We start from the raw sequence: 26,223 nt of genomic DNA on the forward strand, positions 1-26,223 counted from the left end.
TTCTTCTCTCTCTTTTTTTTTTTTTTTTTGTTACTTCCATCATAGACCACGAGATCTGTCGCGCGATAAATGTCAAAACGGTACGGTATATATTTCTTTCTTTTGCCCCAAACTTGTCCACTCCGATATGCGACAATAAAGCAAGAAAAGCCAAGACGATAATATGAAGCATGTCCAGAACGTCTGGCTGGCAAAAGAGGTTGTTAACTTTTATGGGAGGTAATAAAGTAATTGATGTTAAGTGTCTTTTAATTAGCTGCCTCCCATAAACAGTCGAGAGTGAATCATGCTAAGCACAAGGCTGAGTATCAGAAATAAAGTGGATGCTTATTGACCCGCAAGTAGAAAGTATATAGGTAGAAGTGCAGTGTGGATTTATTGGATTTCAAGTTGATTCGTGTGATTTGTTTTTAGTATGGTTTAAAAATGTTGAGATCCGTTAATAATGTCAACAGTGATTCTCCGGAAGTTGTTATCGAACTAAACGAAGGTATAAATTGTTGAGCTGCGAATTTCTTGCATTCACTGGAGTGCTATGAAAGTTTCCTTTGTTCTGTTTCAGCGAATCCGTCCGGTAGTCAGTCACAAAATAAAGTCAATGTTAGCAATATTGATTTTGCCTTGGAACGCAAGACTGAAAGAAATGGTAGAAATATATTATCGACCACGGGAGAGAAAGGTAATTTATTTAAAAAATTTCCCAATTCGTTTTTTTTTAATCCTCTAAAAATAGATAGCTTTTTCTACAAACCGATTTACTTTATTACAGACTCAAACAGCGAGATTTATGAAAACAGCGAGACACTTCATTTACTGTATCCATCTGCAACCATCAGATTATCAAAGATGTCACCAGCAACTTTAGAAGAGCAAGCTGAGGCAATAGTTAATAAAATTGAGCGCAAGAAAAAGCTGATAAAAACTGATCCAGTATCGGAACTGATGAGACTAGAAATGATACGGAACATGCCTCAAAATTTAACTCTCAAGAGATCTGTCAAAGCTAGACTATCTTTGTCTGTCGATCAAAATTCAAAGAAAAGACCTATTGGATACTGGAAAAAATTAAAGTACAGAACGTCTATGAGTATTTCACAGGTAATTTCACTAGCTTACAAAGATTCAAACGTTATTTTTCATTGAAATGTGACCATAACTTGTTGAAAATTCCATTTTTAGATAAAATCGGCAGTATACCACGTAGGTTCGTCTCTAGGGCTTTGGCAGCAAGCAATAAAAGTTGTAGAAGGACATTTTGGAAGTGGAATTGCAAGTTACTTCAAAATTTTAAGATGGTTGTTTATTATAAATGCAATTGGTTGCGTTTTCAGTATTTCATTTATCACTCTGCCACAAGCATTATTACGCTTGCACCAAAATGAGAATTTTAGCACAAAGGATTTATTCTTAGGAAATGTAAGAATCCACAAGAGTCGCATTTTGTTTTGGTTTATTTTATTTTTGATTTATATTTTCAGGGCTTCTTTACAAACAGTATTTTTTATTACGGATTTTACACTAACAGCACTTTACTTTTCGACTCTAAGACTGCTTACGACATGCCAACAGCTTACTTTTCGACGTTTTTATTTTGTTACATTTTTACCTTTATTTTATTATGTTTCAAGTGAGTTGCTAGCTTATTCCTTGATTTGCAAATTTTCAGTCATTTGTGCTTATTTGTGCTATTGTCGCTTGTTGTTTTGTTTTGTTTTTTCTCTTTCATAGAGTGGCTCAATCATACCGCAAGTGTTTTATTGAGACGTCTAGCGGCGTATATAATCGCTACGCGAATAAAATATTTTGCAGCTGGGACTGGGGAATATCCTCGTCCAAAGCTGTGAGTCTTCGATCTGCTTCGATTTATCGTGAACTACAGGAGTTACTTTCGGAGACGAAGAATGTGTCGGCGCCGGTCTCTTGCTCCATGAAGTTTTGGACGCTGTTGATCCGAGTCGCGATGACGACTCTGATATTTACCGTTATGTGCGGGATCGTGGTTCTACTCTGGCTACTCTTGGCTGAATACAAGACCGATGGATCTAACGATTGGTCGGCATTGCGGGTGCCTCTGGCCATGACTATTATTATTAATTTGCTTCCTCCACTGCTCTCTTGGTCGGTAAGTGCAAAAACCCAGTCAAACGAACTTGTTTTTTATTTCTAGTGTATTTAGTCTAATGGGAAATCGTATGTTTTAGGTAAAATACGAAAAATATTCCCGAGACAGGATAGCCTTCTACATAACGATGCTACGTGCCTTTGCGATCGCCATCATAGCGGTGGCAACAACCCTAACTTTTGAGCTAACTCAAAGTCTGAGCAACGACTGCTGGCAGACGCGACTCGCCCAAGACGTCTACCGACTCATCGTCCTTGACCTCATTGCCTCGCTTCTCGTTACCTTCGTGTTCCAAGCCGCACGTTCAGCTCTGCGCGAATACTTGGGCCCTCCCAGGTTCGACATGGCTTCCAGCGCCCTCAGCCTCATCTACAACCAGAGCCTGTTTTGGCTCGTTCACTACTTCAGCCCGCCCATGTCGATTCTAGTGATTGTCAAGCTGTTCCTAACTTTTTACGTGAAAAAATTCGAGCTGCTCCGGTTCTGCGAGCCACCGTCCAGGTACTGGCTAGCTGCTCAAACCCAGACGCTCTTTCTCGCGTTGGTCTTCCTCGGCATGCTGTGCGCTGTCCTGGTACTCGGCTTTGTCGTCATTTACGTGGATACGAGCGCCTGTGGACCATTCGCCGGGAGAAGCTACACCTGGGAAATCGTTGTCGAGAAGGTGCTGCGCGTGAGCCGGGACAGCGAGTTTTGGAATTTCCTTGGAAGCATCGCAAATCCAGCTACGGGCGTTGCCATCCTTGTAGCGATGTGGTACGTAATAACTAGACTAATTACTTTTTTTTATTTAAAGTTGAATAATTTACCAATATTAATAATAGCGTGGCCGTGTACTATCTGAGAGCAAAAGCGGAGGCTTCCAGGCAGATGGTCAACATTTTACGCGATATGCTTGTCTGGCAAGCCAGAGACAAAAAGTTCCTTCTCAAAACGTTCTCCTCAGCCAATAACGAGAGTAAGATTATCATCCCAAACGAATAAACGAACCCACGTTGCGTGTAAATGACTCTTGTGCTAAAATTGCGCAATTTGTTTTTAGATTCGCTGAGACACCGTCCTACCTTGAAAGCAACAGCAACAGATCCCGACAACATAACCGATTCGACGCGCGATCGTACCCACGCGAGCGAATAAGCCACGAGTTATTGAGTACACGAATTTAGCAAAAGTAAATAATCAAATGAATAAAAGACTGCAGCCGGAACTGTGCCAAATGCCAGCGAGATATATGAATTTTATATATATTTTATAAATTTGTACTGCTCACGTAATATATATATATATACACACACGAAAACATTATATTATGTATTTCTCATGTAAATAAAAATGATTATTTATTCAGAATCAAAATAAAACCAGAGTAACAAGTCGCTTGCGTGTAACCAACCATCCTATATCCTCTGAAAAACCCGAATCGTAGCCATGACAACAGCGCGTCCTTTACTCGCGTAACCTTCAGTTAACCCGTAACAATCGACTTGCGTGAGGGTGGAAAAAAAAAAAAAATGGAGGCACCGGGTGCAAAGTGCTCGATCAAGTGGTGCCCCATAGGTCCGGATGGCCGGCTGGAGTACCCGCCCCTGGAACTGACGAGGGAGTACGAGGAGCGCCGAAAGCGCGACGAGATCGAGCGCGCCAGGAACATGGTCGAGCTACCCGACAACGTTATCGGCCTCAAACAGCTGCGACGAAAGTACGACCAGGGTGACGTACCGAGGAAAAAGCGGCGCAAGAAAAAACCACCAATCGTCGTCGAGCCGGAACAAGTAACTTTTATTTTTTAAAAGCACGTTGTAAGGTCCGTAAAAAAAACGTCCTTGCGCTGCACTAGAACGTGGGATTCAGGGAGGCAGACATGCCGAGAACCGTGGAGGACCAGCTCGACGAGATGCGACAGTTGTACAGGGAGGAAGTGAAAGATCGAAACCGGAAGGCAGCATACGTCCATTGCCCGACGGCCGTGGTGCTGACGAGGAGCCACGTCTCGGCCATCGGACCTTACGATCGGACCAACCTTCGCGAGGCCGAGAGATGGATCCTCGGCAAGCTCCGCAGGCGCAGCGAGTAAATGTTCCACCCGCCAAATCGCTATGAAGGATAGATAATGGGGATCAACTAGAACCGATTTTTTTCCCCCAGCTTCCGCAAGAGAACGAGGCTCCTGGAGGGCGAAGTGATCAAGGAGTACGTGCTCGTCAGTCTGATTGACCGCTTGCTGAGCGATCCCCCGCGGAAACGGCAGTTACCGATCCCTCGGCCGATTTTCGTGATCCGAGCTCCCGTGCCGTGGCACCAGGCGAAGATCACAGCATCGCACTTTATGGAGCACAACTTGTTCATCGACAACGCGATCCACCGCTGCATCCGGCAGATCTGGGACGACAGGTGAGTCGATCGGTAAAAAAAAAAAAAAAAAAGAAGCTCAATCATCGAGGCAGCTCTCTGGTACACAAATATGTAGGTACTGCGCGCTGAAAATCATCGACGAGGGCGAGATCGGCAACTTACCGGTCCCGGCGCTCGAGATCGCCGACCGGGTGCAACGCCTGTGCGCCGCGGCCAGGGAGAGGCTGATCGGCGAGTGGCTGGCAGAGGTCGCCGAGCTGTTTCTCGAGCGCAAGGACGCCTGGAGCGGGTTGTTCGAAAAAAGCCCCGACGCCTCGACTCTGCTGGTCGAGAAGTACTTTGCCAGCGTCAACAGCCTACTGTCGAGGCACCTGAGGCTCATCGTCATACGGACCATCGAGCACCTGAGGGACTTTTTCGCGCTATACGCCGACGGCAACTTCTTCGACGGAGACTACCAAGACCTGACTTTTCTGCGGTAAACTTGTCACAGAGTATACACTATAATCCGTAAAAAAAAAAATAATGACACGAGTCTCGGCAAAAGCAGCACGCCCTTCATGTCGCTCATTGTCGAGCCGGTCGTCGTCAACAAGGAGCTCCAGTGCAAGCCATCGGTCAACGAGATGCGCACAGTCATGTCCAAATGCTTCAACGCGGTCATCCAGGTGGCCTCGGGAATCCCGGGCATACAGAACCTCCTGTTTCCCGAGATCCAAGACAAGACGTTCCTCTTCCCCGTCAGCCGGAAAATGGGAGACGTGCGTTAATCCCCTCCAATGCCCCAATACATATATATTTGTAATTGCGTGCGGCAGGTGCAAGTTGGATTTTCCAGATCCGCGCGCTGGTCGACGGAGCCCTCGAGGCGATAGCGGCCAATGCGAGCGGCCCCAAGATCTACCTGAGGCAGTACGAGCCGTACTTTTACCTGCTGGACGGCACCGCCGAGGCTGAACTGAGGGCGTTTATGGGCAGCGAGCCCTTCCTGCGCGACTACGCGGCCAAGATCCAGGGGTACGACGAGCTCAGGCGGGAGATTTTTCTCTTTCGCGACAGAGTAAGGGACTTTCAGCGAGTCCAAAGAGACAAAGAAAAAAAAAAAAACAAAAAAATTGCAGATCCCGCTGAACCTGGTCGAGGTCGACTGCAGCCGGTTGAACGAGCGTTTGAGGGAGGTCCTGCTCGGTTTGCGGGGCACCGTGCTCGATCACTTCTCCAGCCAGATTCGGACCATCCACCGGGAGGTTTGCGCTAGCTTCGACGAGATCGCCGAGCGCATTTCTGGTAACTAATCACTGTCGAGCAGAGGGTGTAAAAACCACTGTTGAAAAACAAAGCTATGCCCGAGGCGACTAGGGACGTGGTGGAGCTGTACAACTACATGGTGGAGAGCCGGGACTCGAGCATGTTCAGTCTGCGCTCGCAGCTGGCGGAGAGCTCGTCGTACCTGGTGTTTCTGGCCGAGTGTAGGTCGGTGCTGGCCGACGAGGACATTCAGCTGAACTCGCGCGCCCTCACCTGGCCCCGGGACATGGAGACGGTCATGGAGTTGGCTGGCGTTAGGCTCGGTATGAGGAAGGAGTTTGTCGAAGGCGTCCTCAAGGAGCGCCGCAAGGCCTTTGACGCCAAGATTATCGAGGTGCGCGCCAAGATCGAGGTGTTCAAGAGGAAGGACCCACCCGCTGTCACCATGGACGAGATGGTCAACTCGGCCCGCGAGATCGAACTCATTTCTCGAGGTGTTTGGTGGAGCCGATACTTGTATACGAGGGATTGGGTTATACATCGTATTGTTTTATTTCCGACAACGCGATGATTTATGAATACTCGGTGCAGAGATGAAGGAGATCGAAGTCGAGGCCGAGGAGATAAACGTCGAGGAGTCGCTGCTCGACCTCGATGTCAGCCCGTACCTGAGCCTCCCGACGATGTCGTCGACCGTGGCCACGTTCGACCAGCTCTGGCACACGGTCCTCGAGTTCCACAGGAGCTACGAGCGCTGGATGTACGGGCCCTTCCGTGACCTGGACGCCGACGAGGTTCGCGAGCAGACCGAGGCCATTTGGAAGGTCCTGTACAAGCTGTCGCGCACCCTCATGGAGATACCGGCGGCAAGGCGCATAGCCGAGATGACGAGGGGCAAGGTCGACAAGTTCAAGCAGTTCCTTGGGCTCCTGCAGAGCATCTGTAATCCCGGCCTGAAGCCGAGGCACTGGCTCAAGATCAGCGAGATGGCCGGGGTCACCATTAGCCCCCAGCCGAACAGTAGCCTCTCCCAGATGATAGAGCACGGCCTTCTCGTGTACGCGCCCAAACTCGAGGAAATATCCTCGGGGGCCTCGAAGGAGCACACCTTGGAGAGCAACTTGCGTCACATGCAGCAGGATTGGCTCGAGGTGAGCTTCGAGCTGAGCCCCTACCGGGACTCCGGGGTCAGCATACTCGCGGCCGTGGACGACACCCAGGTGCTCTTGGACGACCACATACTCAAGGCCCAGACTATGAGGGGCTCGCCCTTCGTCAAGCCCTTCGAGGCAGAGATGCAAGCCTGGGAGGAAAAGCTCATCACCATGCAAGACATCATTGACCAGTGGTTGGTGTGCCAGGCCACTTGGATGTACCTGGAGCCGATCTTCAGCAGCGAGGACATCATGAGACAGATGCCCACCGAGGCCAAGAACTTTCGTATTGTCGACCAAACGTGGAGGGCCATCATGGAGTACGTGGTGAAGGACATGAGGGTGCTCAAAGCCACCGACATGCCGGAGATGCTCGACAAGTTCAGGGAGTGCAACGCCCTGCTCGACGACATACAAAAGGGCCTCAACGACTACCTCGAGAAGAAACGACTCTTCTTCCCTAGGTTCGCTACCTTTCGCTCTGTTATTCTCTTTGTAAAAAATGTACAATTTTTCAGATTTTTCTTCCTGTCGAACGACGAGCTCCTGGAAATCCTCTCCGAGACGAAGGACGCCCAGCGGGTCCAGCCGCACTTGAAAAAGTGCTTCGAGGGCATACAGAGCCTGCGCTTCGCCAAAGAGGACGAGATAGTGGGTATGCTGTCGGAGGAGGAGGAGTACGTGCCGTTTAGCGGGAAGATAAACCCGGGCGACGCCAAGGGCCTGGTCGAGAAGTGGCTCGCGCAAATCGAGGAGCTGATGAAGGCCTCGCTGCGAGACATAGCCCAGGACAGCGTCATCGCGTACTTTACGGCCAAGCGCGTCGAATGGGTGGTCCAGTGGCCGGGCCAGATAGTCCTGTGCGCCAGTCAGATCCACTGGACGAGCGAGGTGTGCGAGTCATTTGAGGACCGATCGACCGAGGCCTACCTGGCCAAGTGCTCGGCGCAGATCGACGAGACCGTGGCACTGGTGCGCGGAAAACTGGACTCCGGCGCCAGGATCACCCTGAACGCTCTCATCGTCATTGACGTGCACGCTCGCGACGTCCTGAAACTGCTCGTCGAGAGGCGGGTCAGTGACGTTACCGATTTCAACTGGATAGCCCAGCTGAGGTGCGCCTTTTCTTTTCACTATTCGGATATTTGTCGCTTCATCCCTCTTTTTTACAAATCCAACGTTTCATTGACAAATTATTTGGTATTGTAGGTACTACTGGCTGGAGGGCAACGTGACGGTGTCGATGATAACGACGGACGTGGAGTACGGGTTCGAGTACCTGGGCAACAGTCCCCGACTGGTGATAACACCGCTGACGGATCGTTGCTACCGCACCCTCATGGGGGCGCTGAAACTAAACTTGGGCGGCGCGCCGGAGGGGCCGGCCGGCACCGGGAAAACCGAGACGTCCAAGGACCTCGCCAAGGCCCTGGCCAAGCAGTGCGTCGTTTTCAACTGCTCCGAAGGTCTCGATTACGCGGCCATGAGCAAATTCTTCAAGGGCCTCGCCCAATCCGGTGCCTGGGCCTGCTTCGACGAGTTCAACCGCATCGAGCTCGAGGTTTTGTCCGTCATCGCCCAGCAGATACTCTCCATTCAGGCAATCGCGACATATACATTATTTGTGATTATAAGCTCCCTTTGGGCTGTTGGAATGAAAATTAAAAATGTTGACCTGCAGTTTTCTATAGCCCAACGCCTGGAGCGCTTCATGTTCGAGGGAACGGAGATTAAGCTCAACCCCACGTGCAATGTCATCATTACGATGAACCCCGGCTACGCGGGCAGGCAGGAGCTCCCGGACAACCTGAAGGTGCTCTTCAGGACTGTCGCAATGATGGTGCCCTCGTATCGACAGATAGGTAGGTATCTTAAAACATCCGACCAGTAAAATATCTAAATTCGTAACGGAGTTCTTTAATCCTTGCTTCACGTGGCTTCTTTGCCTATAGAATAATGACATTGCCAGATAGAGAAGTATTTTAACATGACATCACTCTTAGAACATCCGACTTGGTGTCTTATAGTAAATATTTGAAATAAAGGGCTCCATAGTCCCACAGTGGTGGTATTGCAACCTAGAGAAATAAAAGCCTTCAAATATTTTGATCGTTCATAGTTTAGTAACGTATTGATTTATAAATTATTTTTTTTTTTTTCGGTAGGTAACAATTAACATGTAAGATAAGAAGTCAATGTGTGTATAAATATGCGTAGGTAAATTTTTTGTAATAAAAGCGCGTTTGAATATTTTTATTATCTGTTAATGATTAAATTATTATAAGATAAACCCACTTTCTTATAAGTGTACCATGTATTATGCACTCCCTTTAATAATACATAATATACCCACGATAGGAGAAATAACGCTCTACTCGTACGGATTCGTCGACGCCGAAGCACTCGCCGACAAGATCGTGCACACGTACAAGCTGTGCTCCGAGCAGTTGAGGTGAACGCGTCAACTTGATTTTATGATAACGTTTGTAGCCAAATACAAAAATGACAATGTAATATCGGTACAGTTCGCAGAGCCACTACGATTACGGCATGCGGGCGGTTAAGACGGTCCTGGTGGCCGCGGGCAACTTGAAGCTCAAGTACAACAACGAAAACGAATCGATACTCGTACTGCGCGCCATCATCGACGTCAATGTCCCGAAATTCTTGTCCCAGGACCTACCCCTGTTCGAGGGTATTTACAGCGACCTATTTCCGGGGGTCAAATTGCCCAGCCCCGACAGAGACGAGCTGCTGCACTGGATAAAGGTCCACCTGGAGAAGAGAAATTTGCAAGCCACGCCCTGGTACTTGGACAAAATCATACAGATCTACGAGATGATACTCGTGAGGCACGGCTTGATGATCGTCGGGGACACTCTGTCTGGCAAGACCCAGGCCTACCAGGCTCTGGCCGACGCCCTTACCGATCTGTCTGCCGTCCGCGGAGCCTCGATCAAGGAGATGCGCGTGGCTTACAGGTGACCGACTCCCCCGTCCTACTCTCCTTGGGTCCGGAAAATTGATACGCATCTCCCACCCCCTCGTTTTCAGGGTGATAAACCCAAAGGCTATAACCTTGGGCCGGATGTACGGCAACTTTGATCCCGTGTCCCACGAGTGGAGCGACGGCGTTTTGGCGACGACGTTTCGCGAGTTTGCCCAGTCGACCTCCCGGGAGCGCAAGTGGATAATCTTCGACGGGCCGGTGGACGCCATATGGATCGAGAACATGAACACAGTGCTCGACGACAACAAAAAGCTCTGCCTCATGTCCGGCGAGATCATCCAAATGTCCCAGCGCATGAACATGATGTTCGAGCCCGCCGATCTCGAGCACGCCTCCCCCGCCACCGTCAGCCGATGCGGCATGATCTACATGGAGCCGGCCCAGTTGGGTTGGCCGGCCTTTTTCGAGTCGTACCGGACCAAGATAGCGGACAGACTCTTGCCAGATCAGCTCGAGGTTTTCGGGGACATTATCGAGTGGCTCGTCCAGCCCATGTTCGACTTTGTGAAACACCGCTGCCGAACCTTTGTCGAAATCGGCGAGCTCCACATGTTTATGGTCCGTGACATATGTGTACCTTTATTCCGTTGCTGGATATTATAGTATTGTTGGTCGAGCTGTCGTTGCGTTTATCCACAGACCTTCACGAAGCTGTTGGACACGCTGCTCGAGCAGGAGTCGAAAGTGAGCACGCAGTGGCTCCAGTGCACCCTTCTGTTCAGCATAGTCTGGGGTATCTGTTCGACCTTGTTGAGCGACAGCCGGGCACTGATGGACGAGTTCTTGCGGAAGATACTGATAGGCGACGACGAGGATTACCCGAGGCCGAAATCGTTCAAACTGACGAAGCAGCAGCTGTTCCCCGACCGCAACACCATCTTCGACTGGGTCTACGACAAGCGGAACAACGGCACGTGGATCTCGTGGATGGACACGATGGCTCAGGTGACGATGAACCAAATGTGTACCGTCGATTATAATCAATCCATACGAAATCGTTGTTGCTTTTAGACGCCACTTCCAGCGAACGCAAAGATGAGCGAGTTGATCGTGCAAACGAACGACATGTCGATTCAGCGTTACTTCTTGTCGCTGCTGCTCGATAATTCGGTGCCTTTGTTGTTCGTTGGCCCAACCGGTACCGGGAAATCGACCGTAGTTCTCAACTACATGCTGAGCCTCAACAAGGACAAATATGTGCAGAACGTGCTGAACTTTAGCGCGAGAACGAGCGCGGCCCAGACCCAGGAGATCGTCATGTCGAAGCTCGACAGGCGCAGGAAGGGCGTTTACGGGCCCACTATGGGCAAAAAGTGAGAAAATATATATATCCAGCCAATAATCGAACAAGTGGTCATAATTTTCGAACAACAGGTGCGTCATGTTCGTGGACGATCTGAGCATGCCGCAAACGGAGACGTACGGGGCTCAGCCGCCGATCGAGCTGCTGCGCCAGTGGATCGATCACGGGCACTGGTACGACTTGAAGGACACGAGTATGCTGCAGCTGGTGGACATTCGGTTCGTCGCGGCCATGCTACCACCCGGGGGTGCTTCGAACAAACTGACGCCCCGGCTGACGCGACACATGGTCGTGATCGGTATCGATTCCTTCGACGACTCCACCATGACGAGGATATTTGGCACCATACTCGAGTGGCACTTTGCTCGGGGTTTCGATGCCAGCGTCACCAGACTGGGTCGGTATGACCGCGGCCCACGATTTCTCGACTCTACTCCAAACTCGTTGCGATAATTGTTTCCACAGGCAAGATGATCTTGGCAGCGACAACGGAGGTTTATCGCAAGGCGATCGACACGTTCCTGCCGATCCCCAGCAAAAGCCACTACTGCTTCAATTTGCGCGACTACACGCGCGTCATGAGCGGCGTACTATTGGTGCCCGCCTCGAGAATGAAAGACCCGGACAAACTTGTTCGTCTGTGGATCCACGAAATCTACCGGGTCTTCCACGATCGGCTCGTCGACGAGGACGATCGCGAGCAACTGTTCTCGATGGTCAAAAACGCGACTTACGAGCATCTCCGTCAGCCCCTCGACAAAGTGCTGAACCACCTGCTCAGCCAGGACAGGCCTGCGATCGGCAGGGCTCACATGGGTGACCTACTGTTTGGCAATTTCATGGAGCCCGACGCCGATCCCAAGATCTACGACGAGATCTTGGACTTTGAGGATTTGAAGGTAAGATACGTCATGCATATATCCTTCAAGTGTTTTCATGATGATGGTAAATATTGGCAGGAAAAAATGGAGTTCTATCTGTCCGAGTACAACAGCCTGTCAAAGACCCCGATGTCCCTGGTGCTGTTCCGATACGCGATAGAGCACGTGTCGCGCGTCTCCCGTGTCCTCCAGCAGGACAACGGGCACGCGTTGCTGGTCGGGGTCGGAGGGTCGGGTCGGAGCTCCTGCGCTAAATTGGCGGCGAGCATGTGCGACTACGCGCTCTATACCATCGAGATGACGAGGAGCTACGGGCTGAACGAGTGGCGGGACGACTTGAAGAATATGCTGCGTCGGGCGGGTTGCGACGGGAAGCCGACCGTGTTTCTCCTCAGCGACAGTCAAATAAAGGACGAGTCGTTCTTGGAGGACCTGAGCATGCTGCTCAACACGGGGGACGTACCGAACTTGTACGGCTCGGAGGAGAAGGCCGAGATACTCGATAAGATGGCTGAGGTCGCCAGGGAAATTCAGATCAAGTCCCAGACGCAAGGTGATTTTTTTTTTTTTTTTTTTTTTTTTTCTTCTTTTTATTCTTAGTCACTTTGCTAGAAATCCGTCCAAGGATACAACGTTTAGGTGAAATTGCTATTTTTGTGACGTCCATTAAGATATAGGCTGCTAATCGATGTTTGATAAGCAACCAGCTAGTAAATACTTGAAAAATCGTAATTACTTTATTTTTTTCTCAAAATAGCTGCGCAGTTATCTAATCTGAAAATGCGAGACTGGAGTGTGTTGTTGGCTTTCAAATTTAGAATTTCGTCTTGCGTAAATCCAAGAAATAGTAATTTTTACTATTTTGTAGTTTTGCGATGAGTAATACTTGGAAAACTGGGATCTTTCAAATCATACATCTCTAGAAGTTTAATAACGGTTTTTGCACTTTTTTGAAGTAAATTACAGTCGCGACAGATACGGTACATTCAGAATAATTAGATAAAAGTAGAAAATTATCAAAGAACATTACGAAATCCATCATGCACAAGAGTAATATTCGGTATGCTCGAATTTTGTTGTAATGTTAGTTATAGAAAAATTACAATCAATATATTCATTAGTTTTTAAAAATTTTTTTATCAATTTCTTACAATTAAAACGTAAAAATTTCAACTTGTGTCAAAATATTAACTGAAGCGTTTAGAACAAAGACTTTTAGATTATGTTCATTTGATTATTGTTGATTAGTTATAAATAAAGGTGAGAAATAACAAAACTAGGAATAACGATTAAAAAAGTGAAGATTTATCATTGATCTATTATACATATATGCTATTAGTAAATTTTTTTAACCGTTACTGTCAGTTATTTTTTTTCTTTTCTTTATGAAATCTAAATTGAAAAATATGATTCGGTTTCGTCATTAAAAACGAGATTAAAAGTAACCAACCATAAACAATGAACTAATTAGTCATAAATTATCAGTCATACTCGAAAATTTCATATCAATTAAAATGTAAAAAACAATAGACGATACAAACTACAAGTTTAAATTAGTTTGAAATAGTATAAAAGTTATGCAGTTTTAATTATTTTTTTCTTTTTACTTTCTGAAACCACATTCAATAAGTTAATGTTAATTTTTACCATTTCTCGATTAAAAAGAAAAAAAAAAAAAAAGAAAAAAAGAATGATTTTCGTAAACGAGAATATTGCAAAACTCCCACAGGTCGGGGAACCGAGACGAGTCCCATGGCCCTGTACGGCATATTCTCGGAGCGCGTTCGCAAGAACGTCCACGCGGTGGTGTGCATGTCGCCGATCGGCGAGGCCTTCCGCGTCCGGCTGCGCATGTTCCCGTCCCTTATAAACTGCTGCACCATAGACTGGTACACCTCGTGGCCCGAGGAGGCCCTAGAGCGCGTGGCCGAGCGCTTCCTCGCCTCCCTGGCCATCGACAACGAGACCAAGACCAAGTGCGTCGCTCTGTGCCAGCACTTACACACGAGCGTCAGCCGAGCCAGCGAGGACTACTTCCGCAGCCAACACCGAAGGAACTACGTCACCCCGACCAGTTACCTCGAGCTCATAAAGTGCCTGCGCAAGTTCCACGGCCAGAAGGTCGATGGCATCCGGAAACAACAGACCCGCTACGAGGTTGGCCTCGAGAAGCTCGACTTTGCCGCCGGCCAGGTGTTCCTCATGCAAGAGGAGCTCCAGGCCCTCCAGCCGAAGCTCGTCAAGCAGTCGCAGCTCAGCGACAAGCTCATGATCAAGATCGAGCAGGACACCATAAACGTCGAGGCCAAAAAGGAGGTGGTGGCCGCCGACGAGGCCCTGGCCAACGAAGCCGCGGCCGCGGCCCAGGCCATCAAGGATGACTGCGAGAGCGATCTCGCCGAGGCCACCCCAGCCCTGGAGGCTGCCCTGGCCGCCCTGGACACGCTTAAACCGGCCGACGTGACCATCGTCAAGTCGATGAAGAACCCACCTCCCGGGGTGCGGCTCGTCCTCGAGGCCGTCTGCGTCCTCAAGGGCGTCAAACCCGACCGGGTCCCCGACCCCAACACCGGTGCCATGGTGGAGGACTACTGGCCGCCCTCGGTGCGCATGCTCGGGGACATAAAGTTCCTGGAGAACCTGAAGGAGTTCGACAAGGACAGCATACCGCCCGGCAACATGCGGCGCATCAGGGACAAGTTCATAAAGGACCGGGGCTTCCAGCCGGAGGTCGTGAAGAAGGTGTCGACCGCCTGCGAGGGCCTGTGCAAGTGGGTCCGGGCCATGGAGGTGTACGACCGGGTGATCAAGGTCGTGGCACCGAAGAAGGCGATGCTAGCCGAGGCGGAGGCCGAACTGGCGGCCCAGATGGAGACCCTCAACTCCAAGAGGGCCCTGCTCCAGGAGGTCTCGGATAAGCTGCAGCAGCTGAACGACGAGTTCGCCGAGTGCATGCGCGAGAAGAAGAAGCTCGAGGACCAGATCGAGCTGTGCGTGCAAAAGCTGGAGCGGGCGGAGAAGCTGCTGGGCGGCCTGGGCGGGGAGAAGACGCGCTGGGGCGAGACGGCGGTGGCGCTCGGGGAGAGCTTGGGGAACGTCATCGGGGATATACTGCTGGCCTCGGGTGTGGTGGCCTACCTGGGAGCCTTCACCGTCCTCTACCGGGACTCGCTGGTGCGGGATTGGCACGAGGCGTGCCAGACGGCTGGGGTCCCCTGCAGCCCGCCGCCCTTTGCTCTCGCCGATGTGCTGGGCGACCCCGTCCTGAGTGCGTTTGTTTTCTCAAAGCGTGTATTTATACTGTTGAAATTCTTTGAAAATTTTTGTACCTTTGGGGTGGAGGTTTTTCTCCGATTTGAGTCTTATGTGTTGAACAATCATTATTTTTTAACGTTCACGACGTAAACGTTGATCATATTTCGTTGAAAAATCCGATGAAAAGGATAAAAATCTCCGTGCCCCCCAAGAAATCATGGAATCGCTCGTACGGTTGCAAAAGTGAAAATGATAGAAAATTCCGTTCCAAAGTTCGATCGTGGATGATCCATGGACTGCCGGCCGACAAGTTCTCTGTGGAGAACGGGATAATCGTGAAGGCCGCCGATCGTTGGCCTCTGATGATAGACCCGCAGGTGCAGGCCAACAAGTGGATCAAGAGTCTGGAGCGGGATAACGGCTTGTCGGTGATAAAACTCTCGGACCCCAACTACACCCGGGTCATCGAAACTTCGGTGCAGCTCGGGCTGCCCGTCCTGCTCGAGAACATCATGGAGGAAGTGGACGCGATCCTCGAGCCGATCCTCTTGAAAAACCTCTTCATCCAGCGAGGCGTGCTCTGCATCAAGTTCGCGGAGAACGTGCTGGAGTACAACCAGGACTTTCGATTCTACATGACGACTCGGCTGCGCAACCCCCACTACCTGCCCGAGCTCGCGGTCAAGGTCAGCCTGTTGAACTTTACAATAACGCCCCAGGGGCTGCAGGACCAACTGCTCGGTATCGTCGTGGCCAAGGAGCTGCCCGCCCTCGAGGAGAAGAAGAACCAGCTGATTGTCGAGAGCGCCAACAACAAGCGCATCCTCAAGGAAGTCGAAGACAAGATCCTCGAGGTCCTCTCGAGCTCCGAGGGCAACATCCTCGAGGACGAGACGGCCATCAAGATCCTGTCGTCATCGAAGATCCTCTCCGAGGACATTCGCGCCAAGCAAGAGGTGGCCGTAGAAACGTCCATGGACATTGACCGTGCCCGCGACGGCTACAAGCCCGTCTCCCAACACGCCTCGACCCTCTTCTTCTGCATCTCCGAGCTGGCCAACATAGATCCCATGTACCAGTACTCCCTGCCCTGGTTCGTCCGGCTCTTCACCCTCGTCATCGAGGACAAGAAGCAAGCCAAGCGAACCGATCGAGCCAACTTTGACCTCCAGCTGCGCATCGACACCCTCAACGCCATGTTCACGGCCACCATGTACAGAAACGTCTGCCGTTCTCTCTTCGAGAAGCACAAGCTCATATTCTCTCTGACCCTGTGCGTGGGTATTTTGAGAGGTACGTACGTGTTGTGTGCTACTCCTAAAAGGTCTCTGATGGCGTTGAAAAAAATAAAACCTCAGGAAAGGACGATCTCGAGGAGGAGCAGTGGATATTCTTGCTGACCGGTGGAGTGGCCCTCGACAACCCGTACCCCAATCCAGATCCATCCTGGCTGTCGGACAAAGCTTGGTCGGAGGTCGCGCGGTCTAGTTCCCTCAAGGGCCTCGAACTTCTTCGGTCGTCTTTCGAGGACAACATCCGTGCCTGGAAGGACTACTACGACCTGACGAACCCCCACGAGAGTCCCCTGCCGGAACCTTTCGAGGGTGAGTCGCGGGCTAGCTTGAAAAGACTCGTCGTGCTCCGGTGCGTTAGGCCCGATAAGCTCGTCCCGGCCATTCGCAACTTTATCATCGAAAAGATGGGCCAGACTTTCGTCGAACCGCCGCCCTTTGAGCTCCAGGACTCGTACGACGACTCCGACAACGTGACGCCGCTGATTTTCATCCTGTCCCCGGGTTAGCTGTCAACACTATTATTCACAATATCTCAGGGGGGTAGAGAATATGCACGAAAAAAATAAACGCGCTTTTCAAGGTTCCGACCCGATGAGCAGTTTGTTCAAGTTCGCGGACGACATCGGCATGTCGGCCAAGAACCTCAAGTCCATATCGCTGGGCCAGGGTCAGGGTCCCATAGCCGCGGAAGCCATAAACCGCGCCCTGGAGACCGGCGAGTGGCTCGTCTTGCAAAACTGCCACCTGGCCGAATCTTGGATGCGAGAGCTCGATCGCATCTGCGACGAGGTCATCGTCCCCGCCAGCACCCACCCCAAGTTTCGGCTTTGGCTCACGAGCTATCCGTCCAAGGCCTTTCCGGTGTCGATCCTGCAAAATGCCGTCAAGATGACCAATGAGCCGCCCGAGGGTCTCAGGAACAACCTCTTGCGCAGCTACGCCAGCGATCCCATTTCCGATCCTGCTTTCTTCAACGTCAGTTTGAATACAATATATACGTACATGGTCGATGATCCCCTCGTTTTGAACAATTGTTTCACAAAAAATCCAGGGCTGCCAGAAGCTAACTGAGTGGCGGAGTCTCTTGTTTTCCCTCTGTCTCTTCCACGGGGTGGTGCAGGAGCGCAGGAACTTCGGAGCCCTCGGCTGGAACATCAGCTACGAGTTCAACGAGTCGGATCTGCGTATAAGCCTCATGCAGCTGCAGATGTTCCTCAACGAGTACACCGAGGTGCCGTTCGAGGCGCTCCTGTACCTCATCGGCGAGTGCAACTACGGTGGCCGGGTGACCGACGACAAGGACCGCAGGCTGTTGAACTCGCTCCTGAAACGATACATAAGCCCCGAGGTCGTCTCCCAGAAGGACTACGCGTTCTCACCCAGTGGGATATACCACCTGCCCGAAAACACGAGCTACCAGGGCTGTATGAGCTACATCAGGAGCCTACCCCTGAGCCAATTGCCCGAGGTCTTTGGGCTACATCAAAACGCGGACATTACCAAAGACAACAGAGAATCCATGCAACTGCTCTCCGGTGCCCTCCTGGCTCAATCTCAATTAGGTCGGGGGCTCTGTTTTTTCTTACATACTGTATCAATTGACAAAAAAAAGTTGCGCTTACCTGAAAGTGCTTACGAGGCGCGATAAAAACACAAATTCCAGGTGGGGAGTCCGAGGCGGAGATGAGCAGCGAGAGCATGGTGTTCGAGCTGGCGACCGAGATCCTGCAAAAGATGCCAAAGCAGTTCGATTGCGAGGCAATCGAGGACAAGTATCCCGTGTTGTACGAGAACAGCATGAACACGGTGCTCCGCCAGGAGGTTATACGCTTCAACCGGCTGACCGGGGTGATCAAGGGAAGCCTGGTGAACGTGAAGAAGGCGATAAAGGGCCAGATCGTCATGTCCTCGGACCTGGAAGAGATATTCAACAGCATGTGCGTGGGAAGGGTGCCGGAGGCTTGGGCCAAAAAGTCGTACCCCACCCTCAAGCCCCTCAGCAGCTACATCAACGATCTGCTCCAGAGGATCGGCTTCCTCCAGGATTGGATCGACAACAACGTGCCGGATGTCTTCTGGCTGTCGGGCTTTTTCTTCACCCAGTCCTTCTTGACCGGGGTTTTGCAGAACTACGCGAGGAAGCACACCATACCCATCGACCACTTGGATTTCGAGTTCGAGATCACTGGGTGAGAGCTTTTTTTTTTTTTTAATTTATTTATCATTTTGGTTATATGAATATATACTTATTGTTTTTTGTATGCGCAACAGATACGACTCGTCAGAAGAGATAGACGCGGCACCGGAACACGGGGTGTACGTGAACGGCCTGTACGTACAGGGAGCCAGGTGGAACCGGGAGACAATGGAGTTGGACGAGTCGTTGCCGAAAATCATGTTCGACACGGTGCCGGTGATTTGGCTGAAGCCGGGGATAAAGGCGGACTTTGTTCCCGCGCCGGTGTACCATTCGCCGTTGTACAAGACTAGCGAGAGACGTGGTGTTTTGGCGACTACGGGACACTCCTCGAACTTCGTTATGTTCGTGTTGCTGCCGAGCTCGCTCGATCAGTCGCACTGGATCGACAGGGGCGTTGCTTGTCTCTGCCAGTTGGACGATTGAACGGTTTTTTTTAAATATATTTTTTGTGTTCGAATACACGTATACCGTTTGTGCACACTCTCTTTTCTTTTTGTGGTAAATAATAATAATAATAATAATATTTTACAATAACAATTTTGGCTATAGGAGAAAACTTTTGTGTGCCATTAAATTTTTAACCTTTTCCAAGGGACATGATTGCCCCCCGTTGCAGGATTTTTTATGCTGATGCCATTTTTTAGCTATTGAAGCAACAAACAACACGTATCATGTATTTTATCTTTTAGGTTTTAACTTGAAACAAGTAAAACATGTATACACAATGTATGATTATATAACATAAAATACAAACATTTTTAATCTAAAAAAAACTAGTCGAGAGAAGTATTTATTAAAAAAAAAAAAAAAAAAAACGCATCTATTACAACTAATATTCATATTTTTTATAAAATTGTTGCATTTTTATTAATAATGCTTATTATAATTTATTATTTGTCACGTTACGTGGGAAATATTGAGAATTTTTTTTTTTTTTTTGATGGCCTTAATAATTTATTGTAGGATTCGAACTTAGAGCCCAAGAGAAGAACCTACTCTCGCAGCTTCAAAAATTAACCACATGATGCAAATTAACATGGGACATTAGCGCTGCAGGTGCACAGTGTCTTTTGAAGAGTAACACGTAGAGCCAATAGGTGGCGAACTGAGGTAAATAAACAAAAGTTTGCTCCTTTGTGTGTCGTGTGCGTGTCCCGCACATACCGCACACGTGAGAGAATGAGCTAGGAGAGGCTAGCTCGAACATTGAGTAAACAAAGATAAGATGGTGCTAAAAAAAGAAAGCATGGAGTTTAATTATTTATAAGAAATCCTCCAGAACATTTTTAATAACCCTACAACTCAACTTTTCCCTTCACATTTGCGACGCGCAGTTTTTTTTACTTTTTTTTCTCTTTTTTGTTGCAAAACACGTACTATAAATAAACTTTTTAATTTTTTACATCAGTCGATTCGTTGTAATTTTTTCTATCATTTTTTTAGTCCAACAAAATTTTGGATTGCCATGAAAAAAAAAAATAAAAATCTTATATTTATGTCACTTTGTCGTGTAATTGATCCAAGTAAACATTCATCAACCTCATTCTGCTGTATGTATGTATAGGTATATATTTAGTTTTTTTTCCTCTCTTTCTCTCCGAGCTTAGTGAAGTAAGTATACACAGCTTTAGACTGGACTAGAGCGCGGAGTGCGCACGTGAGGCAGGCTCTTCCATTTCTTCGAGTACTTACTTACTTACATCAACTCTCATAAGTATAAAGTAACTGAGTAAGTGCCTTTTTTTGTTTTTTATACCGTTGCTATTTTTTACTTTGTAAATAGCCAAGCACTTTCATTACCTATCGCTTTTTCCTTCTTTCTCGTGTCGTGTGGTTATACCAAAGTATGAGTATACACATATGTATATATATGTATATACACCTACCCATATAAACACGATGTTGCAATCGTTTGTTATTGTTGTTGTTGTTGTTGTTGTTGTTGATGTTGTTATTGTTATATTTTCGTAGGAAAAGTCGGCAATGTTATCAACAAAGTGATAAGAAAGTGATTGGAATGTGAATGGGAGAGAAAAAAAAGTATGTGTTTTTTTGAGCAAGACTTAAGATTGAGGTGTTATATACTTTTCAGGTTGTGAATCTATTTCTTGGGAGAGAGGGAAATAAAACAAAACGGAGGCCGGCCATATTACGCGAACGTTGATTACATATATATTCGTACACATACATACGTCCATGTGTAGAAGGTGAAGGAGGAGGAGGAGTACGAGTAAGAGAGAAACATATATTATAGAGAGATATTACACATATAGGTACACACGTATGTATACAAGAGGCGACGACGTGAAGTTCATGTGCTGCTGCTGCTGAGGAGTCTTTTCTCAGATAGAACGAGTAGTGTACAGGTGCTCTCTCTTTTTCTCCTGAGAAACGTGAGAGAAGAGAGAGCCAAAAAAACAAGAAAATAACACGTCGCCAAAGACTCGCTAGAAGAGTGAGTACCCCAAGGTATATAAAATGTCAGGCTACTCAAGGACACAAGAAAGCGATGCCTGGGCACTACTGGCACTCAAATCGGCACCAGCTAGTCCCTCCAAGATTCAATGGAATCCAGAGCCCAATGCACCAATTGCACGATTGGAGGGCCGAGAGTTTGAATACTTGGTCCGAAAAGGGAAGGTCACCATTGGCAGGAACAGCAGTAGAGGAGAAGTCGATGTCAACATGGGACACTCCAGCTTCATATCACGAAGGCATATGGAGATAGTCTATGACCATCCAAATTTTTTAATGACTTGCAATGGAAAAAACGGAGTCTTTGTGGATGGAGCATTTCAGCGCAAGGGAGTTAATGTAACATTGCCAAAGATGTAAGTTTTTCTTTTAAACTTTTTCTGGAACAAATATCAACGAATTGCCAAAGATTTTTCTTTTTTCTTTTTTTTTTTTTCTTTACATGAGACTTCACATCAGCACAGTACCAAAATAATTCTTAATTCTAATGTAAACAAACAAAATCTTTCATAAGCCAAGCTTTGTACTTGCCATTTTGTTATTTGTCCATTGATTCTAATCAAGTAAATTCATCATGGGATACATATTTATGACATTGACGGCATTGACGTTTGTAATAATGATTCATGTGTACTAATAAATCATTTATGAACCAATCATTGGTAAACAAAAATATTTACTAACTTTTGAAATGTGTAAACACGTGTATCCAGAATCATTGTCTATGCATCAATTTGATGAGCTTTTGAAATGTATGAATATGAATTTACTGATTATTTATTACATAATCCATGAAAAGTGATCCCCTTTGCAAACTGAGGTATAAATAAGAAACAGTTAGATACAAGCAAAATGAGTGGATGATGGAGTGATAGGTTAAAATAATAGATAGAAACCAAATACTTCAAGTACTAAAGTATATTAATAGAATGAATTTTCATTTGCAGGTGTGTATTTAGATTTCCAAGTACAAATATAAAGCTCTCGTTTCAATCTTTAATAGACGACCTGGATCAGAATAACATACAAAGGCTATTAGGCTCACCTCCCAAGCAACGCGCTCCTCTGCCTCCTCTTCGAATCAATATTCCAGATTCAAACTACAGCAGTCCTCTCCCATCACCTACAGGCACGATAAGTGCCGCTAATTCATGCCCAGCAAGTCCTCGGTCGGGTCGACGAAATATATCCGCGGATATCTCCCAGGATCTGCAATCAGCTGTGTATGCAGTTGCCAATAGTGATCCTCAAAACACACTAGTGGAGAGGCACGAGATAACGCAAAGCACTAGTCGTCAACTTAGTCCTGAACCTGGTTTTAGAGGTGGGATAGCTGGTGGAGGAGGAGGAGGATTGCACGGTAAATAATGTTGAATCTACAAGTATTGTATCAATAAACTAGAAAATAAAGAATTAAATGTGATTACTTGGACATTTCAGCTAATGGCAACGCGTCTGGAGCACATTATAGCCCACCAAAGGATAATTCAAAGCCACCGTACTCTTATGCTCAGTTGATCGTTCAAGCAATAGCTTCAGCACACGACAAGCAGCTAACGTTGTCTGGAATTTATTCCTACATAACGAAAAACTACCCGTACTACAGAACAGCGGACAAGGGCTGGCAGAACTCGATAAGGCATAATCTGTCTCTGAACAGATATTTCATCAAGGTGCCTAGAAGTCAAGAAGAACCTGGTAAAGGATCATTTTGGAGAATAGATCCGCAGTCTGAAGTCAAGCTGATAGAGCAAGCATTTCGACGGAGAAGGCAACGAGGTGTGCCGTGTTTCCGAGCTCCGTTTGGCTTATCGTCCAGGTTCGTTACCCTCTTTTATCTCGAAACGAGTGCCTGATCTTTAGGCGTTGACCAAAATTTAATATTTTTTACAGGAGCGCCCCGGCCTCTCCTTCGCATGGGGGTATCAGTGGTATAATGACTCCCGAGTGTCTAAGTAGAGAAGGTTCGCCCGGTCCGGAATCGTATCCTGATAGTTCGGTACCTTCTCCTGCCGGTCAGCTGAGTAGTCAATCGGCTCCCGGTTCTCCTGGTCATCCTTACGCTCCACCGCCTCTGCATAAACCGCGTTTGATGCCACAAGTCACCGTTGCAACTAACGGCGTTAATAGTGATAATAGAGACGGTGAAAAAACTTTTTTTATTTTTCATTTTTCTTTCATCGATGCATTTTTATTCATGTTCTACTTTGCTTCAGATTCGTATCTAAGGAGACATTTGTATTTTACAGATAAGTATTTAATTCCTCAAAGTGTTACTGAAGAGCACGCTTTATCGCCAGCTGGCCAGTACAGTCCAGCTCCTGTTATTGTACAAACAAATTATAATTACAGGTGGGCATATTTATTGTTGATTGATGCTCTCGTCAAATTATCGACTAATTATTTCATGAACGTGAAAATTGTTTCAGTGGAAATTATATGAGTCCTGACGCAGGCGTTGGGTTGGGCAAGCGAGCAGTTCATGAGGAGCCAGATAGTTCACCAGGATCTCCAGCACCGTTGGCAATCGTTGAAAGTCCCGAGCCGATTGATCAGCAGCAGCACCAGCACCAGCAAGCATTGCAGTCTCTGCCGAAACGCCAACGCTTACACGAAGCCGACGAGCACTGAACACTGCGTATCAGTACAAGGAAAGCTCAACCATGCGCTCTCGCTGCACACCAGAACAACAAGTCTTTTGCTTTTCTTTCGTACGTAGTACAACTCGCATTCATAATTAAAATGAATAAAATAAATTTTCCTCCGTGCCAGTCTACCTGTCTGTCGTGATCTTCGTGCGTTATCAATCATTATTATAATCAATATTGGTCGCTACTTCAAAAGACAGGACAGGAGAATATGTTGACTATGGTGTCGCGAATCAATCGTATGTTGGCTCGATTCTAGTTCTTTATATTTTTTTGATTCGCGAAACGATCAATAATTTAATATCTGTTATTATTGTGTACGAAAGTGAATTGAAAAAATAATAATAATAATAATAAAATGAAGAAATTGGCGATGTTGAAGAGACAATGCGAAAGTGTTAGAGTTATAAACTTGATAATTGATATTTATTTTTTAGGAAAAACAAATTATAAATTGATTGGTTGTTTTTGTTGCTTGGAAAAAAAAAAAAATATATTAAATAGTCTCTTTCTTATTTGCTAGGTGATGTATGTCGATTTTTAATTCACTTTTTAATTTTTAATATTGGATTGTGAATTATAGATCACCGTTTACTTCATCTCGTTAAGTTTTATGCAATCAAAGTACTGCTGCAATGAATATAGTATTTTTTTCTTTTTGAGCGGCTGGACAAAAAATAAATAATGAATATGCTAAACATAGTTAGAAAACAAATTGGTCTCACAAATCATAATTTTTTTATTTGCGCGACCCTGCTTCGAAACGTTTTTTGCTTTGAAACAGGTTTACATATATATATATAGTTTAGGTACTAAAAAAATTATTAAACAATTCAGGAGATTTATTTGTTTATCATAGTTATTGTACAAAGAAAGGATTGCAAGTGTAAGAATCTTATAATTGCAATGATGAAATTAGTAACTTTTTTTTTTCTTTTTTTTTCTTGAAATGTATCTAAAGAAAACCGAAAATCGCTGGCCAATGATTTCAAAAATGTGCCTGCCGCCCTACAAAAGCTAGAGAACAGGAGAGTTAAGGTATAGGATCGATATACTATATTTGTACCAAAAATAAAATGAATATCTTATGGATTATAAAATTTTTGTTAAAAAAAAAAAAAGTTGCGTTTGTTGATTGCAAACGAGTTAATGATATATATATATAGTAAAAAAAAAAAAAATACTTATTGGTGTGTTTTAAGCTTGTAACAACGACGTTTTCTTGCAAGTTACGAATTAGTTTGTGACGCGAGCAAAAAAAAAGCGACGACGCAAAGTATCTGATGATAGTTGATGTATAAATTAGAAACGACAAGGCAAGGAAAGCGCGTAATTTTTACCAATAAGAAAGCATTCGAACGGTGCACTTGTAGAAATATGTATAGATAGAGATCGTATAGCAAATTTTTCAATCGTCTTATACCCGAAGCTTTCCTTTATTTCTAAAAAGTATCTTTTATAAAACTTGTTGCTTCGCAATATTTTTATTTTTTTTTTATTTTTTTTTTTTTTTTTTTTTTTTTTTAGTATCATCTAGTGTAATCGGTTGCACGTGTTTTTGTTATTTTTTTTTTCTTTTGCTTTGTTGGAGAACGTTTGCCAAGTAATTGTGACGAAAGCCTGCGCTTATGCAAAAGAAACAGTAAGAATGTAGCAAATGAAACTAAATGCGTGTATGTGCATACAATTATAGTCGTATAATTAAACGTACACATATTAATTATACGATCAATAAAAAGCAAAGTGATATTTAAATTGAGTTTGTTTGTTCGAGTTACGAAGCGTCAATCAGGATCATCCTCAATATATTATATTCCGAACCTGAGCTTATGATATATGATTTTTCAGCACCAAAGTTTTTACACGGCAGAAAAAACACCCTTTGATATTTCCAACGTGCCCATTGGAAAGAAAAAAAAAAAAAAGATGACCACTATAAGCATATAGGATGTAGGTGTAATCAATAAACATTACACTTAAAATATTGAAATAAATATATATATATAAATGAGTAAATAAATAATATCATGTTGAAAAATGCGAGACTCGTAGTCTCGACTCGCGTCCTTTTTCTAGAAATTAAATGATAACTTTTGGTGAAGTTCTTAAAGATTATAGTTCTAATTATACATGTTTCACTCATCTCTGCGGCTCCCCTGGGAGTGAAACCTCCCGACGGAACGACAAACAAATTTTTTTTTTGTTGACCATCACAAGCTTTACTGATAGTCGTATTAGACCTGAAAAAAAAAAAAAAAAAATGATAGATACCTGTTAGTT

The 26,223-nt window shown here is 46.5% G+C and overlaps 3 protein-coding genes across 4 annotated transcripts; all 3 read left to right on the forward strand.

Annotated features, from left to right (window-relative positions):
- Positions 1-68: 68 nt before the first annotated feature.
- On the forward strand, positions 69-3,472 carry LOC106644509 (transmembrane channel-like protein 5). The gene is made up of 10 exons (XM_014360048.2): positions 69-80; positions 415-490; positions 563-679; positions 770-1,098; positions 1,180-1,416; positions 1,479-1,627; positions 1,729-2,122; positions 2,202-2,878; positions 2,947-3,080; positions 3,165-3,472. Exons 2-10 carry the CDS (start codon positions 427-429, stop codon positions 3,257-3,259), a joined length of 2,196 nt encoding a protein of 731 aa, XP_014215534.2. The 5' UTR covers positions 69-80; positions 415-426; the 3' UTR covers positions 3,260-3,472.
- Positions 3,473-3,633: 161 nt separating this feature from the next.
- On the forward strand, positions 3,634-19,243 carry Dnah3 (dynein heavy chain 3, axonemal). The gene is made up of 27 exons (XM_014360009.2): positions 3,634-3,894; positions 3,960-4,192; positions 4,268-4,513; positions 4,590-4,952; positions 5,025-5,235; positions 5,313-5,534; positions 5,596-5,761; positions 5,815-6,216; positions 6,314-7,340; positions 7,395-7,991; positions 8,086-8,476; positions 8,558-8,738; positions 9,235-9,328; positions 9,402-9,857; positions 9,931-10,444; positions 10,526-10,831; positions 10,898-11,199; positions 11,261-11,586; positions 11,655-12,088; positions 12,149-12,623; positions 13,800-15,338; positions 15,599-16,618; positions 16,684-17,121; positions 17,201-17,595; positions 17,672-18,182; positions 18,284-18,809; positions 18,892-19,243. Exons 1-27 carry the CDS (start codon positions 3,634-3,636, stop codon positions 19,241-19,243), a joined length of 11,988 nt encoding a protein of 3,995 aa, XP_014215495.2.
- A 1,215-nt stretch (positions 19,244-20,458) lies between these two features.
- FoxK (forkhead box K) lies at positions 20,459-25,864 on the forward strand. 2 transcript variants are annotated; one of them, XM_014360079.2, is made up of 7 exons: positions 20,459-20,549; positions 20,913-21,651; positions 22,243-22,655; positions 22,736-23,114; positions 23,189-23,439; positions 23,512-23,647; positions 23,725-25,864. In XM_014360079.2, exons 2-7 carry the CDS (start codon positions 21,299-21,301, stop codon positions 23,924-23,926), a joined length of 1,734 nt encoding a protein of 577 aa, XP_014215565.2. In that variant the 5' UTR covers positions 20,459-20,549; positions 20,913-21,298; the 3' UTR covers positions 23,927-25,864. The 2 variants fall into 2 exon arrangements, with proteins under 2 accessions (XP_014215565.2, XP_014215566.2); XM_014360080.2 differs by having other exon boundaries at positions 23,545-23,647.
- Positions 25,865-26,223: the final 359 nt, after the last annotated feature.

Source organism: Copidosoma floridanum, unplaced genomic scaffold (assembly GCF_036245765.1).
Source record: "Copidosoma floridanum isolate Cflo_tuat_1 unplaced genomic scaffold, Cflo_Japanese_pri ptg000025l, whole genome shotgun sequence".
Lineage (NCBI taxonomy): Eukaryota > Metazoa > Arthropoda > Insecta > Hymenoptera > Encyrtidae > Copidosoma > Copidosoma floridanum.

Excerpts from the sequence above, each read along its gene's own strand:
- LOC106644509 (XM_014360048.2), top strand. The coding sequence starts at position 427 with ATGTTGAGATCCGTTAATAATGTCAACAGTGATTCTCCGGAAGTTGTT. Across the intron at positions 1,099-1,179 it reads CGTCTATGAGTATTTCACAG|ATAAAATCGGCAGTATACCA; the intron begins GTAATTTCACTA and ends TTCCATTTTTAG. Across the intron at positions 2,879-2,946 it reads GCCATCCTTGTAGCGATGTG|CGTGGCCGTGTACTATCTGA; the intron begins GTACGTAATAAC and ends TATTAATAATAG.
- FoxK (XM_014360079.2), top strand. The coding sequence starts at position 21,299 with ATGTCAGGCTACTCAAGGACACAAGAAAGCGATGCCTGGGCACTACTG. Across the intron at positions 21,652-22,242 it reads AATGTAACATTGCCAAAGAT|GTGTGTATTTAGATTTCCAA; the intron begins GTAAGTTTTTCT and ends TTTCATTTGCAG. Across the intron at positions 22,656-22,735 it reads AGGAGGAGGAGGATTGCACG|CTAATGGCAACGCGTCTGGA; the intron begins GTAAATAATGTT and ends TGGACATTTCAG.
- Dnah3 (XM_014360009.2), top strand. The coding sequence starts at position 3,634 with ATGGAGGCACCGGGTGCAAAGTGCTCGATCAAGTGGTGCCCCATAGGT. Across the intron at positions 8,739-9,234 it reads GCCCTCGTATCGACAGATAG|GAGAAATAACGCTCTACTCG; the intron begins GTAGGTATCTTA and ends TACCCACGATAG. Across the intron at positions 12,624-13,799 it reads GATCAAGTCCCAGACGCAAG|GTCGGGGAACCGAGACGAGT; the intron begins GTGATTTTTTTT and ends AAACTCCCACAG.